Here is a 16,850-nt window from a genome sequence, read left to right as displayed (position 1 = left end):
GTATGAGGTAGAGGCTGAGCAGGCAGGAGGGCTGATAATTGGTCTCTATGGTTGATGGCTGTGAACCCCAACTTGAGAGCCAAACTTGAGCCGGTATGTTCATTATATAAGCTACAATATAAATGCAATTTCTAATTCTTTACAGGGTAAGATTTTGGATGTGAAAGCCTTAGACAAATGGAAGAAGGAAGTGGTCTGTGAATTTTTCTCTTAACAGGAGGACCACTCTTCTACTTTAAGAGGGCTTTGGGATTGGAGTAATGGGGTGGGGAGAGGTAAGAGGGGAAAAGCCTAGTTCTGAACTCTGAGCCACTGCACATGGCCTAGGATAAAAGGGGCCTGTCTTGAGGATGCCCAGTTGCCCTCACTGGCTAGGGCCACACACATTCCTGGCAGGGCCAGGCACTGAGCAGTCTCAGCTCTCAGCAGAGAAAAATATCTCCCAAGTCTGCCTTCCTACCCCACCCACTTTTCCCACTCACTTTCTGCTGCCTCAGGGATGAGTAGAAGTGATGACCTTCTTACCAGGTTCTGGGCAGTCTGAGGAGGGAGGAGGTGTGATGATGCCAGGGATCAGAGGTAAGATGTTCAGAGACAGGAGAGCCTTAGGATTTAGTCGGGGGGTGGGGGGTGCTGCTCTGGAGCCCAAGAGTGCTGCTGACATCCCTGATGACCATCTGGTGCTAGAGCTAGGGGTCTCTCTGTCCTGGCTCTGTGGCCTATTTGCAGCCACACCATGATGGGTGCTGTGAAGAGCAGGGATTAGGGAGCAGGATGACACAGAGAAGTGGTAAGCAAACTGCCCCAGAAACACTGAATAATAAAAATAGACAGGATGTTATATTTTTCCATCAGTCTTTGCTTGTGCTGTTGTTTATGCCATTTATCTGACAGCTGGTTCCTGTTTTTCTCAAACAGGAGGGAAATACCCATAGCAGCACCATGCCGTTTACCCCCCCTTTGCGTTTGCCACTCTATGTGCCTTTGGGTCTGATTTTTCTTTTCTTTGTGACTTCTATTTTTCTGGCTGTCTCTGCCCAGAGTGCAGGTATAATTACAGCAAATATAAAGACCTGAATGATCATTATGAGATTTTTATTTGGAAGCTGCCAGGAAAGCCACCCCTTCTGGGGGCACACTTCAGCTCAGGAAGAGAGAGACTTACGTTCAGGAAGCATTCCACCCACAGAGCACAGAGATGGCATCCCAACCACAGACTTGGTGCCAGTGATTCCTGAGGGCTACTCCTGTCTTGCATTAGGGCCACAAGGGCCTTGTCCTCATTTGGACAGTACATGGGGTAGGAGGTTCTCTGGAGGTCTACTGATTAATTTCCTGAAACCAGGCTTGGGAACAGGGCTCTTTGAACATCAAGTTAGTGCCACCTTTTCCTTTCAGATAGGTGCTTAGCCTGGCCTCTGTCTCCCCCTGGCGGTACCTACAGAACTTGTTCGGCCTGCAGGTTCGGCCTCTGTCTTGAGTTGAAGGTGGAAGAGGAAGAAGCCCCACTCTTTGCCATTCACCTCCTCCTTAACCCTTCCTCCACCATCCCGACAAATTAGCTTGGTTCATCAGACGGAATCGAGTTTGGGCGTCTGGGGACTGGCACGGGTGTGAGTCTCTCACTGACTGTGTGACCTCTTGAGGCAAGTTCTGTAAAATGACAGGTGCGTCATCGGTAAAAAGAACGTAATAAAATCTACTTTGAAGTGTTACTGTGCAGTATAGATGGCCTACTATATATAGAAAGTGCTTTGTAGCGGGCCTACTATATAGAAAGTCCGCCATAAATAGCAGTTATTGTAGTTATCCTTACTAAATATTCCTCTAGCCCTGATGTGGTCAGGGGAGGTCTAAATGGGGCTGGGGGAAGGGGGGGAACAGGGAATTGGATCCTGAGAAAGAAAGTGAAGTCGGAGTGGTAACCGCTCTCTCAGATCTAGAGGTCATGGGGAGCAGGGCCCTCTCAGGAGCCCAGGAAGTTACCCCCAGCTCCCTAATTCAGGATGGTCGACTCCAGCCCGCCTCGTTCACACCCCCACAGCACACCCAGCACCAGTTGGCTCGCCTTCACTCTCACTCCAGCAGCCCCAGCCAGAGGTGTTGTCACACCAGGTGTCTCACACCCAGCGGGTCGCCGAAGCTGCTGGTTTTGCTCTGAGGTCATCAGCTCCATCATCCTCCGGGCTAACTGCTAGGAACGGAAGGCGAGGAGACACCACCCACCCCGTCACAATGGGGAAGTTCTAGCTGATGTCTAATCTGGAGGGTGTCCTTCCTTCCGTCCCCTTCCCACAACAGCAGACCCTTCTTCCCCAAAGGAACTGAGGCGGAGCGTAGCCGGAACTAGGCGGGAAGAGGCCGCGAACCAGCGGGGCGGTGCGGGGGCGGCCCAGAGCAGGAGGAAGTTTTCCCGGGACCCGCCCTGCCCTCGCGGAGCCAATGGCCGTGGAGAGCCCGCAGGAGCGAGCACCGCCCACCGCGCGCCCTAGGCGGGCGGGGCCTGACTCGGGGCGGGGCCACGCCGAGGGCGGGGCAGGGAGGCAGCATGCTAAACCGGGTGCGCTCGGCCGTGGCGCACCTGGTGAGCTCCGGGGGCGCCCCGCCTCCGCGCCCCAAGTCCCCAGACCTCTCCAACGCGCCCTCCGCGCAGCCTGCCGTCCCTCCAGAAGCGCCCAGGAGCCCTCCGGCGAGGGCTGGGAGCGGGAGCTCGGCGCCCGCGAAGACAGTAGAGGCTCGAGCGAGCTTCTCCCGACCGACCTTTCTGCAGCTGAGCCCAGGGGGGCTGCGACGCGCTGACGACCACGCTGGCCGGGCTGTGCAAAGCCCCCCGGACACCGGCCGTCGCCTGCCCTGGAGCACGGGCTACGCCGAGTGAGCGTCCCCGGGAACACCCTAGCCAGGATGGGACCCCCAGCCCTTACTTAGACCCTTCCCCAGCTGGGCATCCCCGGCGCTGGGATGCGTGCCCCTGGCGGCGCTCGGCGCTGGGAACTCCCTTCTCCCAGGACCTTTGCTATCCTCTGGGCTTCGGGCTGCACCCCCTCCCAGCCGCTTCTCAAGTCGGTGCAGTCTTCCTCAGGATCTTCCAGCTCGTTGACTTCCCTCACCCGCGCCGCCTCAGGACCTTGTTCCCTTCCAGAGCCCGGAGCTCGGAGAGCGGAGGGCCCCGTGAAGGATGAGTTGGCCAGTTCTCTGTTGGGGCCCGGCAGTTTAATGGCTAAGGGAGGCGGGGCTTCAAGGAGGCTGGGGGAGCTTTTCATAGAGGAGATGGCAGCCAGAAAGATTCGCTCCCGGGCTTCCCGACCCCGGCGCCCCAGTTCCCTGTCCCTCTTACCGTTCCCCTCCCCCTCCACACCCAGAAATAGCCCGCGACACCAGGCGGCCTCCGGCTTCCCCAGGGGCGGGGGAGGGGGCCGCCCGGGAAGCAGGAGGGTCCCCTTTGAACGCCCCTTGGCGGGGGGCATTGCGCTGGCCAGACAAAGTCGCGGACCCCCGGTCGGAGTGGCGGGAGCAGCCGGCTTGCTCCCAGGCCGGGTGTATTTTTAATGCATCTACTGGGAAAGCAGAGCTTTGAGGGAGACGGGGGCGCTGAGGTCGCTGAGGGTGGTGGCTGGTAGACCCGTGGCTCCACCGCCAGCTCCTTTAGCTTTCTATCTGAGAAGAGTTGGTGGCTTATGTGGCTTCTGCGCAGTTCAGGTGGGCTTCCACCCCTACCCTATTTCAATTCCTCTTTCCCTATCTGGGCTGGAGCACTGCCTCACTGCCAAAGCAGCAGAAACTTTCACTGGAAGATTTTAAGATAAAGGTGGGTGTGCCCATGAGGGTGGGGTGCTATAGACCAGGCACTAGAAAAGTTGACTAGTCTTCAGGGCGGGATGTAGGGTCTTGGCAAGCAGGATAGTAAGACCTCCTGCTGCCCCTGTCCAACCCTTTCCCCAGCAACCCACAGGGGTGCCCCCTTTGCAGGGGATGGGGGAACTGAGGCAGGCAGGTGCTGCTGCTGGCTTTTCTGTGAGGTGGTGGGGCCTGACACCCAGACAGTACTCCTCGTGCCTTGCCCTGCCTCCCTTCCCCTCCTCTTTCTGGCCTGGATCCCAGGTGGCTGTGACCTTTCTCAGTTTGGCCAGCAGGCTAGAGAGGGTGTGTGTGTCTAAGGTGGGGGTTATTCCAGGACCTGGTCTGGTGTCCAACCTGATGTGGTCACTCTGGCCTGGCAGGGTCATCAATGCTGGCAAAAGCCGGCACAATGAGGACCAGGCTTGCTGTGAAGTGGTGTATGTGGAAGGTCGGAGGAGTGTTTCAGGGGTACCTAGGGAGCCTAGCCGAGGCCAGGTAAGCCCCCACCCCAGCCCCTAGCCTCCAGAAACCTGGTCACATCTCTTCCGGGGGATTCTAGGCATCTGGTTTTAAATCCGAGACATGTGGAAGACCTAACTCCTAACTCACTAGCTTTCTACCTCTGACATAGAACCTTTATGTGGCATTTAAACAGTTAGAATGTCAGTATAAATGTTCAGTTTTCCACTTAGAATATAGGTACTACTGTATTTATGGATGGTAATTAATTACCAGTATTTATTTTTGCATATTTTATCCTTGGAGTTTGGCTTTTTTGATGCTTTTCTTTCTGACACATAATAGGCCCTTGGTAAATGAGTGAACAAATCTAATTTGCCTTTAATGCCAAACTCTGACCTCCTCTCGGATGTTTATATGGATGCCCCAGAGTCTTACATAATACAAGCCACACACACACACACACACACACACACACACACTCTCTCTCTCTCTCTCTCTCTCTCTCTCTCTCTCTCTCCCCCCCTCCCCCTCACCTCCAACTTTTCCTCCACCAGGGACTCTGCTTCTACTACTGGGGCCTGTTTGATGGGCATGCAGGGGGCGGAGCTGCCGAAATGGCCTCCAGGCTCCTTCATCGCCACATCCGGGAGCAGCTAAAAGACCTGGTAGAGATACTCCAGGACCCCTCGCCACCTCCCCTCTGCCTCCCGTCTACCCCAGGGGCCACAGGTTCCTCTGATCCTTCTCACTTGGTTGGTCCTCAGTCCTGCTGGTCTTCGCAGAAGGAAGTGACCCATGAGAGCCTGGTAGTGGGGGCAATTGAGAATGCCTTCCAGTTTATGGTGAGTGGGTGGTCTTGGCAAGAGCCTGCTAGGCAGTCCCTCTGGTCAACTCTGGATGGGGATCAAGTGGCCTAAGTGGGTGACCCTGAGAACCCACAACACCTTTGAGGGCCTGAGCAGAGCTTGGTTCAGTAGGGAGGGAAGGAGTAGTTAGCTATACCCATGTCTTCCCTCCTCTCCTCCAGTGTGGCTTGGCTGGGCCAGTTTATTTCTGCAGATGGGGCGGTGGTTGTGTGCCTGGAACCTCTTCTTCATTCACCCCTTTGACCCTCCTTCACGTGGCAGGATGAGCAGATGGCCCGGGAGCGGCGCGGCCACCAAGTGGAGGGGGGCTGCTGTGCACTGGTTGTAGTCTACTTGCTAGGCAAGGTGTATGTGGCCAATGCAGGTGACAGCAGGTATGGTGGGGGGGTTGAAAATGCCTACAGGGGGTCCCACTCTCTGGGATGGGGGCATAGAAGACAGTGAGGTGGTGGGCTTTAAAAATCAAAAACTGGAGGGAGGGATGGGGTCAGGAGCAGTTACAGACATAAGGAAGGACCGGAAATAGCCACAAGGGGAGGAAAGATGGGGGTCTGGGTGAGGAACCCTAAGGGTCATTATGGGGAAAGCCTGGTCTTTCTGGAATTCTCCACAAGGGGGCTGAGGAGAGCCAAGCCCAAACCTTTTCTTTCTCTGGGCAGAGCCATCATTGTCCGGAATGGTGAAATCATTCCAATGTCCCGGGAGTTCACCCCGGAGACTGAGCGCCAGCGTCTTCAGCTGCTTGTAAGTAGGAACTAAACGCTCTACTCCCATTCTTTGTGGACTCTGTGGCTCTCTGTAGCCTATGTCCCCATCCCTACTGCACAGACAGCTCCTCACCTGCTCACTGGGAAGGCTATTCTGCACACTACGGCTGACCTGGTGGAACATGTAGGAGGAAGGAACGTGGGTTACTCCAGTGCTCCCACGGTGGCCCCAGCTGAGGAAGGAAGTGGAGTCAGAAGTGGGGAAAGGAAATAGCAAAGGCCCATGAGAGGCAGTGTGGCTTAGTGCTTTAAAGTCCTAACTCTGGAGCTGGACTGCCTGGGTTTGAATCCCAGTTGGAATACTTTGCTAACTGATCATCAGACGGTTCCCTTGCAACACTAGTTCCTGCCTTAAGGGTTGTTGTGAGGGTTAAAATGAGCTCCTATACGTTAGTATTAGAACAGCGCGTGGTACATGGTAAACTCCATTTAAGGCCCTACTGTAATTAACATCTATACACCAGGGTGTGCTGTAAGCCTAATGCTCCCTGGCCTCTGCTCTTGTCTGGCCACTCCCAACCTCAGGGCTTCCTGAAACCAGAGCTGCTAGGTGGTGAATTCACCCACCTTGAGTTCCCCCGCAGAATTCAGCCCAAGGAGCTGGGGCAGAGGATGCTGTACCGGGACCAGAACATGACCGGCTGGTAACACTTCCCTCAGAGCTGGGGCACGTTCCCATGGCAACACAACCAGTCCCTCACCAGCAGCAAGGTGGAAGCTGGAGGCTGGGCCAGGCTGGGGGTTGGGGGGATGTGGTCCTTCTTAGGGGTTTGTGTGAGGGGCATGGCTCCTAGAGGAGGGGGGGCTTTGATGCCTGGGTGATGCCTCCTGTACTCCCCCCTCCCCAGGGCCTACAAAAAGATCGAGCTGGAGGATCTCAGGTTTCCTCTGGTCTGTGGGGAGGGCAAAAAGGTAAACTCCACGGTAGAGGTGGGAGAGGGCAGGAGGACCCACCACAACTTGTCTAGGGAGGTGGAGGTTCTACCTGAGGGTAGGGGTGGGAGGGCCCACAGCTTTGGAGCCTGGGAGAGTGCTGTGGCAGCACCCACACTCATTCCCTTTAGGCTCGAGTGATGGCCACCATTGGGGTGACCCGGGGCTTGGGAGACCACAACCTCAAGGTCTGCAGCTCCACTCTGCCCATCAAGCCCTTCCTCTCCTGCTTCCCTGAGGTGAGCCGAATGGGGACTACCTCAACCATTCCTTCCCTCCTCTGGGGGCCTCAGGCTGGCTTCTTACCAGGGTCCTTTTGTCCCCAAGCTTCTTCTTCACTCTCTTCTCCCACCAGGTACGAGTGTATGACCTGACACAGTATGAACACTGCCCGGATGATGTGCTAGTCCTGGGAACAGATGGGCTGTGGGACGTCACCAGTGACTGTGAGGTAGCTGCCACTGTGGACAGGGTGCTGTCGGCCTATGAGCCCAATGACCCCAGCAGGTAGGAGTTGTAGGGCAGTGGGGGGATGACAGTGGGGAAGGTAGGGGCAAAGGGAAGCAATGCTTGGGGACCCACATGAGGGCCTGTGTATCGATCTTCCCATTTACATGTTGGTACATGAATGTGCACGTGTGCTCCTGGCAGGTACACGGCTCTGGCCCAAGCTCTGGTCCTGGGGGCCCGGGGCACCCCCCGGGACCGTGGCTGGCGTCTCCCCAACAACAAGCTGGGTTCCGGGGATGACATCTCGGTCTTCGTCATCCCCCTGGGAGGGCCAGGCAGTTACTCCTGAGGGGCTCAGCCCTGACCCTGCCCCCACCATCCTAGCCTCTCCATGCTTACCCTCTGCCAACCCAAATCAGAAGTTGTCTCCCTGACCTTCTTTAGTGCCAACTTAACTGAAGAAGGGGTGTCAGTTAGATCCAGAATTATAGCTAATGGCAAATAAACCACATGGATAAAACGTGTGTCTTTATTTACTTTGGTTAGAAACTGAAAGGCCCTTTCAGGTGGTGGAAAGAACCCCCCCAAAGCCGTCCTAAATATGTAGTGCTCCCAGGCTCCTTCTTCCACCCTCTGCTCTTCCCACTCCACGTGCTCTCATCCATGTCCATGGCTTCATCCACCTGCTGGCGTTTTCCAAGTCAGTATTTCCAGCCCAGGTCTTTCCTGAACTTGATGTTCACATAGCTTGTCTCCTGAACATCTCCTCGACATCCCACAGGCACTTCAACTCAACGTATGTCAGAATCCACCATTTCCCTACAAACGCGTGCCTTCTGGTTCACCATGCCAGTGGGCACCAGCTTATCGGCTCAAGTTAGAAATCTTGGAGTTGGTCACCTTTGGCGTCTGTCTTTACTCAGCAAGTGAATCAATCACTACATACTGTTGATTATATGTTACAAAATATATTTCGTATTTGTCCCCACCCCAACTGTTACTACTACATTAGCCTCCTAACTCCACGCCCCTGTATGCCCCAATGTGACCTTTCCACAGTGTGAATCTGATTGGTTATTTCCTTCTTGAGAGAACATTTCGGTGGCTTCCTAGTGCACCTAGACCAAAATCAACACTCAACTCTTGAGTATGGCATACAAGGACATTCATAATCTAGCCACTGCTTCCTTCTCCAGCCCCATCTTTCAGCCCCACCACCCTCCTGGGGGTTCCATAATTCTTTGGGCCTGTTGTGGCTCCAACTCATTTAACGTCTACACATCACCTTATCTGGAACACTTCACCTGTCCTTCAGGGATAGGGATCCCACAGCCCATGCATGCCCCCACTACAGCCACTGCCGGCTGTAATGTAACTGTCTACACTAGGAGTGGGTATGGGGGCGCCTGGGTGGCTCAGTTGGTTAAGCGACCTACTCTTGATTTTGGCTCAGGTCATGATCTCATGGTTCATGAGATCGAGCCCCACGTGGGGCTCTGTGCTGACAGTGAGGAGCCTGCTTGGGATTCTCTTTCTCTCTCTCTCTTTCTCTCTCTCTCTGTCTGTCTCTGTCTCTCTGCTCCTTCCCCACTCTTTCTCTCTCTCAAAATAAATAAATATACATTAAAAAAAAAAGTAGTGGGTATGGAGTAGCAGTTAAGGGCAGAGGCTCTAGAGTCCAGCTGTTTGGGTTCTGGTGCCAGACCTACCACGAGCTCTGCAACCTCTCTGAGCCTCAGTTTGCTTCTCAGCAAAACGGAGATAGCAGTGCTACCTTCTAGAATTGTTGTAAGACTAAAGTAGTCCATGTGTGTATGTAGACCCAGGTGCATGTAATAAGGGATCAATAACTTGCTATCTTTAAGTTGTTTGTATTCCAAATTTAGACTGTAAGTTCTTTGAAGACAGAAATCAATTTGAACTGAGCACATAGGTCTCCACTCACACGCAGCATGTTTACTGAGCCAGTTAAGAGGTCTGGGGACCAAACTTCTCTGGACCTCAGTTTACTCATTTATCAAATGTGTGGGTTGCACTTCAGATCTTTAAAATCTGCGTGACTGCTGACATTCATTCATTCAGTGATTATGTCTTGAAAACCTGTTGTGTGCCAGGCAGTGTGCTAGGCAGTGGTGAGGGATGGGGGGTGGGGAGAGCATAAAGGACAGCAGGGAGAGAGCACCAACTCTGGAGCCACACAGGCCTGTCTGAATTCTCAGGTACATACTAATAGCAAAAATTTGGGCAAGCTACTTCTCTGAGCCTCAATATCCTTACAGGCAAACTGAGATGGGTATACTTAACCCAAAGATCCATGATGAGTATTAAAAGGGCCGAGCTATATAGCGTATAGGTCACAAGCTAATGAAATATTGGTAGGCTTCCTCACCTTCCAACCTTCTCAGCCACTTCAAACAGTAAAAGAGATACCCATGCAGGTAAATACCCAAGGCGACATAATGGACCGGGGCAGTGTCCCTAGCGGCACCGAAATAATGCAATGATGATAGAAGCTGACTTCCCAGCTGGGGATCAGAAAAGGTTTCAAGGAGCGCCCTTTGAGGGGTCCACAGTAATTGGACTCATGGAAACTCCAGGCTGGGGGAACGACGGGCATTGTGAAGTGGAAAGGTGACCTGGGTCTCAAAGGATGTGAAAGGTCCTCAAGGTTGGGGAGTGATGTTGAGCGGTACTTACTCCGCAGGATTTTACGAGAGGAGGGCGGGCGTCTTCCGCAGCCCCCCTCCCGCGAGGTCCCGGGGCGTGTAGGCGCCGGTGGCCGGTTGGCCACGGGAGGGCAGCAGCGGCCCTTTCCGACCCCACCCCGAGTGCCTCGCAACTTTCCCGACGCCGGTCCACCCCTGGGGGCTGGAAAGCGGAGCAGAGACTGAGTCCTCGAGGGGGCCCACCCGCCGCCCACTCCCCAACCCGCCCGGCATCCCACCCTCGACCCCCGGCCAGCGGCGGGGGCCTGCAGCTGTGGCCCCCGGCTGGGCGGTGGGCGGGCAGAGCCAAGGGCCGCCCCCGGCCGGTCCCTCCCCCAGCCGGGTCCGCCCCTCCCCGCCTCTGCGCTGAAGGAGGGCGGGGCGGGGCCCCCCGGGTCAGTCTCAGCCTCCCGCATTGGCCGCGCAGCTGGAGGCAGCGGAGCGGAAGGTACCCGGGCCGGGGGCTAGGGTGGCGGGGCGTCCCAGGAACTCGACCCCGGGAGAGCACTTTCGCTCCCCTCCTCTGGGCCGGAGCTCCGGGTGCCGGCCGGGGAGGGGGCTTTGGACAGAGCGCGGGCCGCCCTCCTTCCCTCGGGACGCGGCGTCTGGGCTGTGCGGGGGTCGGGCCCTCTCGGCCCCTCCCTGGGCTGCAGCGAGGGCTCCTCCCCACCCCCACCCCCCACCCCCCTGCTCCGGGAACTGCCCCGCAGGGCCTCTCGGCTCCTGTGTCCGAGCCTGGGTCCCTGCCTTTCCCCTCCCGGCTTCCCGGAACCTGCCCCGCCGGGCGAGAAGCCAGGAGGCAACTTGGGTCTCCGCGAGGGAGCCCAATTCCAGACGCTGTAGCTCCCAAGCTGGGCGGCCCGATGTGGACCTGGGGTGGGGTGTGGGTCCGGGCACAAATCCGGGTGGAGGTGGGAATTCCCCCAGGCCAGGCCGGTGGAATGGCGGGAATAGGGGCGTGGTGTGGCCAGTGGGGGCTGCCACTGCTCGGAGAGGTCTGGACACCTCCCCAGAAGCTTCCTGGAGTGTGCCTGGGGCGGGAGGTAGGGGAGATTGGGAAGCATCCAGCTCCTTTTTGTGTAAGTAAGAATCTCCTCCCTTCCAGACCCCTCCCTTACACTCCCCAACCCAGGATTATCCTGGGGCTTTGGGCTGGGAGGATGCAAGGCTGCGTCCTATTCTCACTTCTGGTTTTAAAGTTGAGGTGGTATCTGATTCCTTTCCTAGACCTTAGGGCTGATCCGCTTTGTACAGCCTACCTCTGGTTCATCTGGAAGTCTAGAGAATGATTGAGGAGAGGGCGGGATGTCTGGTCTCAGGGAAGGCTCCAGGAGCTTCAGGCTCCATTCCAGCCTCTGTGTGGTGTTTGGTTGCCCATCTTAGGGTCAGTGGGGCAGTTCTCTTCTGGGGCTGCCTCTAATAGGGAGCTGTTGTCCTTGCCATGCTGGCCTTGGGCCTGGTGTCCTGGCTTGGCCTAGGCCAGCTGCCCTTCTTGCCCAACTGAGAGCCTGAAGGGAAAGTCTTCTAATTGAGCTGGGGGCTTCAGAGTACTTAATGCATGCCCTTGCCCCTGAGTTCTGGCCTGTGGCTCCCACCATGGGGTGTCATCTAAACTGTCCTGCTGCAGGCAGGTAGTGGCATCCTCACACCTAAACAACTGGTACTCACCCTGGTGATGACTGTCTTTCATCAACACTGCCCATCCCAGGCGGGGCTACCCCAGCCTGTTTTTTTTTTTTTGTTTTTTTGTTTTTTTTTGTTTTTTCCACACAGCTGGACCAATGGAACCAGTGGGAGTGGGTGGGGGGAGTTGATCACCTGGGCAGAATTTCCGGGGAACCCCCTTTTTGAAGGTGGTTTCCAGTTTTGGAGGAGATCGGCTGGCAAGGTGAATGCCTTCTTGCCTGTCTTGGGGTATCAGAGAGAGAGCCCCTTTTGTGGTGGGGAGTGTGTGGCTGTATCCTCTGAACTCCTATAAATTCTCTCTGACTCATATCCACTTCCTCTCATCCCAGTTTTGTACGTGTGTGTGTGTGTGTGTGTGTGTGTGTGTGTGTATGTGTGTAGGAGCGGGAGGCCACCCAGGATCCTACTGTTGAAGAGAACTAGCTTTGGGCTTGGAGAATTCGCTTTCCTAAAAGGCAGACCAAAGCCAGGCTGTGAGGTGGTGGTATGTGGGGAGTACAAGAGTTCAGCCCAGTTTGACAGGATGTGGGACTGAGAGAAAAAGCCAGGTCTGGGGCAGAGATCAGGTTACCATCCCCTTCTCTCTTAACTACTCCTTGCCTGGCTGGTGCTGGGACTGGTCCTTGTTCAGCTCTTTTTTTGGGAGCTCCTCCCAGCTCAGGCTCTAGCCCCCTCCCCCTTCCCTACAGCCTCGACCCGCCTCTCAGCTCTCAGAGCCCGCCCCCTCTTCCTCCAAGGCTGGAGGCCTGGGAACCTCAGCCGGCTGGAGGTCAGCTCCTCTCCCCAGGGAGGGAGGAAGTGAGGCTCAGCTCAGGGGCAGGGAGGCTGGGTAGGTGTGATGAACTGTGCAGATGCTTGCTCTTGTGTGTTAGGGGCCGGGGACATATGGAAACCTCGGGAAGCTGACTCCTCGCCCTGAGTCACAGGGAGGGGTGGGCAGGGCCTTGGGGTGAGCTGGACAGAGGAGAGGAAGGGGCTGGTCCGCGGGGTGGGTGGAGGTGATTCCCTAGTGGATTATTCTCAGTCACTCTGCTGTGGTGGATGTGTGGCTCCCTACAGTGTGGTCATTGTCCCCTGCCTGGGGCTGAGTGACCCAGTGTTGCTGCCAGGCCCAGAAGGAAGGGGGGAGGAAGGCAGACTGCCCGAATGTGGGCTGTGGGCACTGCCGGGACTGAGCCTTCTTTGTGTGACTCGGGGCTGGCTTTAGGGACTGGGATGGGGTGGGCCAGGGAAGCCGGTTGGCCGCTGCCACTGCCCTCTGGGTTTCCTTCTCTCTGCTCTCTTTCCCATCTCTGGAGTGATACGTAGAAAAGGCTCTAACAGAGTCTCGAGTCACACAGCCCTGCTTTGAGTGCCATCCCTGCCACAGCTCTGAACACACGTTATAACCTCACAGAGCCTGTTTCCTAGTTTGGCAAAATGGGAAGCACACCATCGATCTTGCAGGCTTCTGGGAACTGAAGGAGATGATTTTTGTGGAAATGCTCAGCATAGTTTCCCTTATCTACCTGCCACCTCGTAGCTGGTTCTACTAGCCTGTGGTCTTGGAGAGGATGCCTCATTTGTGACTGGGCAGGCAGGACTTGTCCTGAGTGAGGGACAATGTGTTCTTGATTGGACCCTAGCGATTATTAAACTTTAGAAGTATCAGAATCCTGGTAACAAAGTCTGACTTGAAGCCCTGATATGTATAGCAGATAAAAGCTGGCCCTTCCAGACATGTCCCTGATCCCCCCTCTTAAGTGTCTAGGGTCCTACAGTTGGTAGATTAGATCAGAACTCCTGTTTTCTGGCTCCCTGATTCTTCCACCTCCCACCTCTGTATTCTAATCCGTCTAGGGAGACCTGTCCCTGACCCTCAGATTAGGAATTTCAAGCTCAGTTGACTGAACGATTGGTTCTTGGCAAGAATGTGCCTGGGCAAGCCCCTATCCCTCCCTTCCCTCTCTTTGCTGGAAGCCTTGGTTTCCAGGTCTTGGGGGGCCCCAGAGAAGTGTTTTTGGATATATTGGCTTTTCCCTACATTCTCACTGCCTCTTCCCTGCCAGCCCCAGCCATGGCTGCAATCAGAAAGAAGCTGGTGATTGTCGGAGATGGGGCCTGTGGGAAGACCTGCCTCCTCATTGTCTTCAGCAAGGACCAGTTCCCAGAGGTCTACGTCCCCACTGTCTTTGAGAACTACATCGCAGACATAGAGGTGGACGGCAAGCAGGTGAAGGCCAAGAACCTTCCCCGTCTCCCCCTGGGAACCCCGCCCCCTCCCTTTGGACCTTGGATGTCCTGCCTCACCACCCATGTCCCTGCTCCACTCTCCCTGCTGGAGCCAGTACAAGTTTAAGTGAAACTTTAGTTTTAGGAAATCTAGATACACCTCCTTCTTCTCTACACCCTGGCTCTATAACCCGGGCCCAGTCCTTTTGCCTCTGAGCTTAAGCTCCTTTGACGGCAAAGTAGGGATAGTGATCAGGCCTCCTTCAAAGGTTTTTGTCACTTAAATCAGATAGCGGTGCTCACGAGGGAGCTCATAAACTACAGAGATCAAGCACCCATGTCTCAGGATTTCTAAGACCTCACCTTATTTACATTGTGTGATGGTGATTAGCGCTGTCCCTGGCATGTAGCAAGTGCTCAATAAATGTTGAGTGAGCCACAAGGACCAGTGGTTTCAGAAGAGGACCTCTGGGTGGCAGGGGAGGGGTGTAACTGGGGCCCTCAGGCCAGCTACTCACTGGGCCTATGCATCAGGTGGAGCTGGCTCTGTGGGATACGGCCGGGCAGGAAGACTACGATCGCCTGCGGCCTCTCTCCTACCCGGACACTGACGTCATCCTCATGTGCTTCTCCATCGACAGCCCCGACAGCCTGGGTGAGGTGGGGGTGAGGGCGTCGGAGAAAAGGCACTGAGAACCCCTTGGAGTCAGCCAACCAGAGGTAGCTCTCGCCTCAGCTCCTGTCAGCCACCATCAGAGGCCGAGGCTGGGGGGCTTGGGACAGGGCCCTGTTAGCCTCCTGCACTGTGGTGACTCTGGCCCTGGGGAGGGCTCCAAGGGTGTACTGTGGGGGCAGAGGGGCTTTGAGCTGTGAAAGGGACTGTTGTGCTGAAGAGCCTCTAACACTGCTGGGGGGAAAGAAGGGGACCCTGGGGGGAGCTTTCTAGCCTAAGTGGAGGCACCAACACCTGTCGGGACATGTCTGTGCAGAAAACATTCCTGAGAAGTGGACCCCGGAGGTGAAGCACTTCTGCCCCAACGTGCCCATCATCCTAGTGGGGAACAAGAAGGACCTGAGGCAAGATGAGCATACGAGGAGAGAGCTGGCCAAGATGAAGCAGGTGGGTGGGGCTGCCAGGCCTGGAGCCCCCGGGACAGATGACCTCCTTAGGGTCTTCTCTCCAGTGGACTTCCCAGTGAGGCAGTGGAGGCCCACCTCCTACTCCCTGGTGAGGAAGAACGAGAAGGGCTCTTGCTCTCCGCTACCATACCTGATGAAATTGTCAGAGAATGCAGTGATTTGTCCAGGGTCACTTGGCGTTTTAATTTATTTGCTTCCATTCTTTGGGGGTTGGGGCTATTCAGAAGAGGAACATCCCTGTCTTCAGAGGCAGCTTCTTATAATAGATCTTTTGCTTGAGGCGTGGGCTGACTCCAATGCTGGTGGGCCCGCATGGCCGGAAGGCCCAGAGTGAGGGAGCTGTCTTACCTGGTAGGTGGCTCTCTAGCCAGAGGCCAGGATAAAGAATATGGACTCTCCTACAAGGATAGTTATGGCAAAACTTTCAACCGGGGGGCAGATATGGTCACGTCTGTGCATTAGAAAAATTTTGGCAGCCGTAGGGCACTTATTGGAAAAAAGCGAGAACGGGCGGCAGACTGGTTAGGAGGTGCTGGATGCTCAGGCCAGAGAAGGGTGTGCCATGGGATATAGGGCTGATGGAGATATCTGATGTAAACATTAAGAGTCTTGGGTCCTGGCCCAGAAACTGCCCAGGGCTGGAAGATGCATTTGTCCTAGTCACTACACTCATGGCTAAAGTGGGGAGAGGTGCACTTAGCCACCAGCTTCCTTTAACCTCTCGACTTCTGTCTTCCCAGGAGCCCGTGCGATCTGAGGAGGGCCGCGACATGGCAAACCGGATCAGTGCCTTTGGCTACCTCGAGTGCTCGGCCAAGACCAAGGAGGGGGTGAGGGAGGTATTTGAGATGGCCACTCGGGCTGGCCTCCAGGTTCGCAAGAATAAGCGCCGGAGGGGTTGTCCCATTCTCTGAGACCCGCAAGGCCTCCCCTGTTCCCCCCCTTCCCTTCATAGGGTTGCAGAGCTGCCCACCTCCTGGCCCCATCCTCTTAGGGCTCCTTGCCGAAGGCTCCCTTTTCAGTTCCTTCCAGCCCAGGACTGCATCTGAATTTCTGAATTTTGCCAGCCCCCCTCCAGCAACCCCGTGGTGGTGGTGGTGGTGGTGGTGGTGGCGGCGGCGGCCTGGCCCTCCCTCCCTATACTCTGGAACCTAGGGCAATTCCCTGCCCTTCCAAGAGCAGAGTTCCTCCTTCTGCTGCCTTGGTCCAGGGGAGGGGCTCTTGATCCCTTCAGCCTTCCCCGTAAGATCATCACACACCAGCACTTTATACACTTCTGGCTCACGGGAGTGTCTGGGGTAGGGGACTTGGAGGGTGTAACCCAGAGCCCCGGGCCCCTGACGGTTCTGCTTTGGACTGGGGCCTAGACTCTGGCTCTTCTTGGTGGGGGGACACGAATAAAGGCCACAGGCTCCAACATGTGTGTGGCGGCTTCCTGTCTTTCTCTCCTGGTCCCTGCCTTGGCTGTGAGCCGAGAGTCCCATCTCTCCCAAGTTGCTTGCCAGGCTGGCCCCTGGTCTGCAAAGGCAGGACTCCCGGGCAGGCAGGGCGGAGTCTTGGAGCAAAGGATGAGGTCATGCCTGGCTCTGGGCCTCGGAGGCGGGTAAGGGGAGTGGTCTGGAGCAGGGGCTAAACTTAGAAGCCTGTGGGTGGCTTCCTTGTGGCCTCCCACTGGGTTTCCTCCCCTGGACCTGGGGGCTGGGTTGCTCTCTGGCTGGGAGGAGTAGGGCCCTGGGCAGGATGTGATGGTCCCACCCTCCCCTCTGGGGTCGCTTTGGAGAGCTTGGGAA

The 16,850-nt window shown here is 56.0% G+C and overlaps 2 protein-coding genes and 1 long non-coding RNA gene across 5 annotated transcripts; 2 read left to right on the top strand and 1 right to left on the bottom strand.

Annotated features, from left to right (window-relative positions):
- Positions 1-1,543: 1,543 nt before the first annotated feature.
- On the bottom strand, positions 1,544-7,243 carry LOC121027700 (uncharacterized). Its single transcript, XR_005788875.1, has 3 exons — positions 7,175-7,243; positions 6,009-6,108; positions 1,544-1,653 (listed from the first exon to the last, which is right to left on the bottom strand). It is a non-coding gene; the product is annotated as an uncharacterized LOC121027700 (long non-coding RNA).
- Positions 2,500-7,838, top strand: PPM1J (protein phosphatase, Mg2+/Mn2+ dependent 1J). 2 transcript variants are annotated; one of them, XM_040471330.1, is made up of 11 exons: positions 2,500-2,874; positions 4,221-4,335; positions 4,857-4,967; positions 5,067-5,144; positions 5,430-5,542; positions 5,828-5,912; positions 6,461-6,579; positions 6,784-6,847; positions 7,000-7,107; positions 7,224-7,375; positions 7,520-7,838. In XM_040471330.1, exons 1-11 carry the CDS (start codon positions 2,549-2,551, stop codon positions 7,665-7,667), a joined length of 1,419 nt encoding a protein of 472 aa, XP_040327264.1. In that variant the 5' UTR covers positions 2,500-2,548; the 3' UTR covers positions 7,668-7,838. The 2 variants fall into 2 exon arrangements, with proteins under 2 accessions (XP_040327264.1, XP_040327263.1); XM_040471329.1 differs by having other exon boundaries at positions 4,857-5,144.
- A 2,529-nt stretch (positions 7,839-10,367) lies between these two features.
- Positions 10,368-16,479, top strand: RHOC (ras homolog family member C). 2 transcript variants are annotated; one of them, XM_040471326.1, is made up of 5 exons: positions 10,368-10,471; positions 13,758-13,921; positions 14,455-14,575; positions 14,910-15,040; positions 15,801-16,479. In XM_040471326.1, the coding sequence occupies exons 2-5, from the start codon at positions 13,766-13,768 to the stop codon at positions 15,972-15,974; spliced, it is 582 nt and encodes a 193-aa protein (XP_040327260.1). In that variant the 5' UTR covers positions 10,368-10,471; positions 13,758-13,765; the 3' UTR covers positions 15,975-16,479. The 2 variants fall into 2 exon arrangements, with proteins under 2 accessions (XP_040327260.1, XP_040327261.1); XM_040471327.1 differs by lacking the exon at positions 10,368-10,471 and adding an exon at positions 12,521-12,538.
- The last annotated feature ends 371 nt before the right edge of the window (positions 16,480-16,850 follow it).

This window comes from Herpailurus yagouaroundi, unplaced genomic scaffold, assembly GCF_014898765.1.
Source record: "Herpailurus yagouaroundi ecotype Mexico unplaced genomic scaffold, PumYag 77, whole genome shotgun sequence".
Classification (NCBI taxonomy): Eukaryota; Metazoa; Chordata; class Mammalia; order Carnivora; family Felidae; genus Herpailurus; species Herpailurus yagouaroundi.
Note: the sequence above shows the minus strand (reverse complement) of the source record. Positions and strands in the feature narration are given on the sequence as shown.

What these genes read in the sequence shown, in the direction of transcription:
- PPM1J (XM_040471329.1), top strand. Translation starts at nt 2,549, where the DNA reads ATGCTAAACCGGGTGCGCTCGGCCGTGGCGCACCTGGTGAGCTCCGGG. An exon ending in GACCAGAACATGACCGGCTG is followed by an intron (nt 6,580 to 6,783) that starts GTAACACTTCCC and finishes CCCCCTCCCCAG; the next exon opens with GGCCTACAAAAAGATCGAGC. An exon ending in TCTGTGGGGAGGGCAAAAAG is followed by an intron (nt 6,848 to 6,999) that starts GTAAACTCCACG and finishes CATTCCCTTTAG; the next exon opens with GCTCGAGTGATGGCCACCAT.
- RHOC (XM_040471326.1), top strand. Translation starts at nt 13,766, where the DNA reads ATGGCTGCAATCAGAAAGAAGCTGGTGATTGTCGGAGATGGGGCCTGT. An exon ending in TAGAGGTGGACGGCAAGCAG is followed by an intron (nt 13,922 to 14,454) that starts GTGAAGGCCAAG and finishes CCTATGCATCAG; the next exon opens with GTGGAGCTGGCTCTGTGGGA. An exon ending in CGACAGCCCCGACAGCCTGG is followed by an intron (nt 14,576 to 14,909) that starts GTGAGGTGGGGG and finishes ATGTCTGTGCAG; the next exon opens with AAAACATTCCTGAGAAGTGG.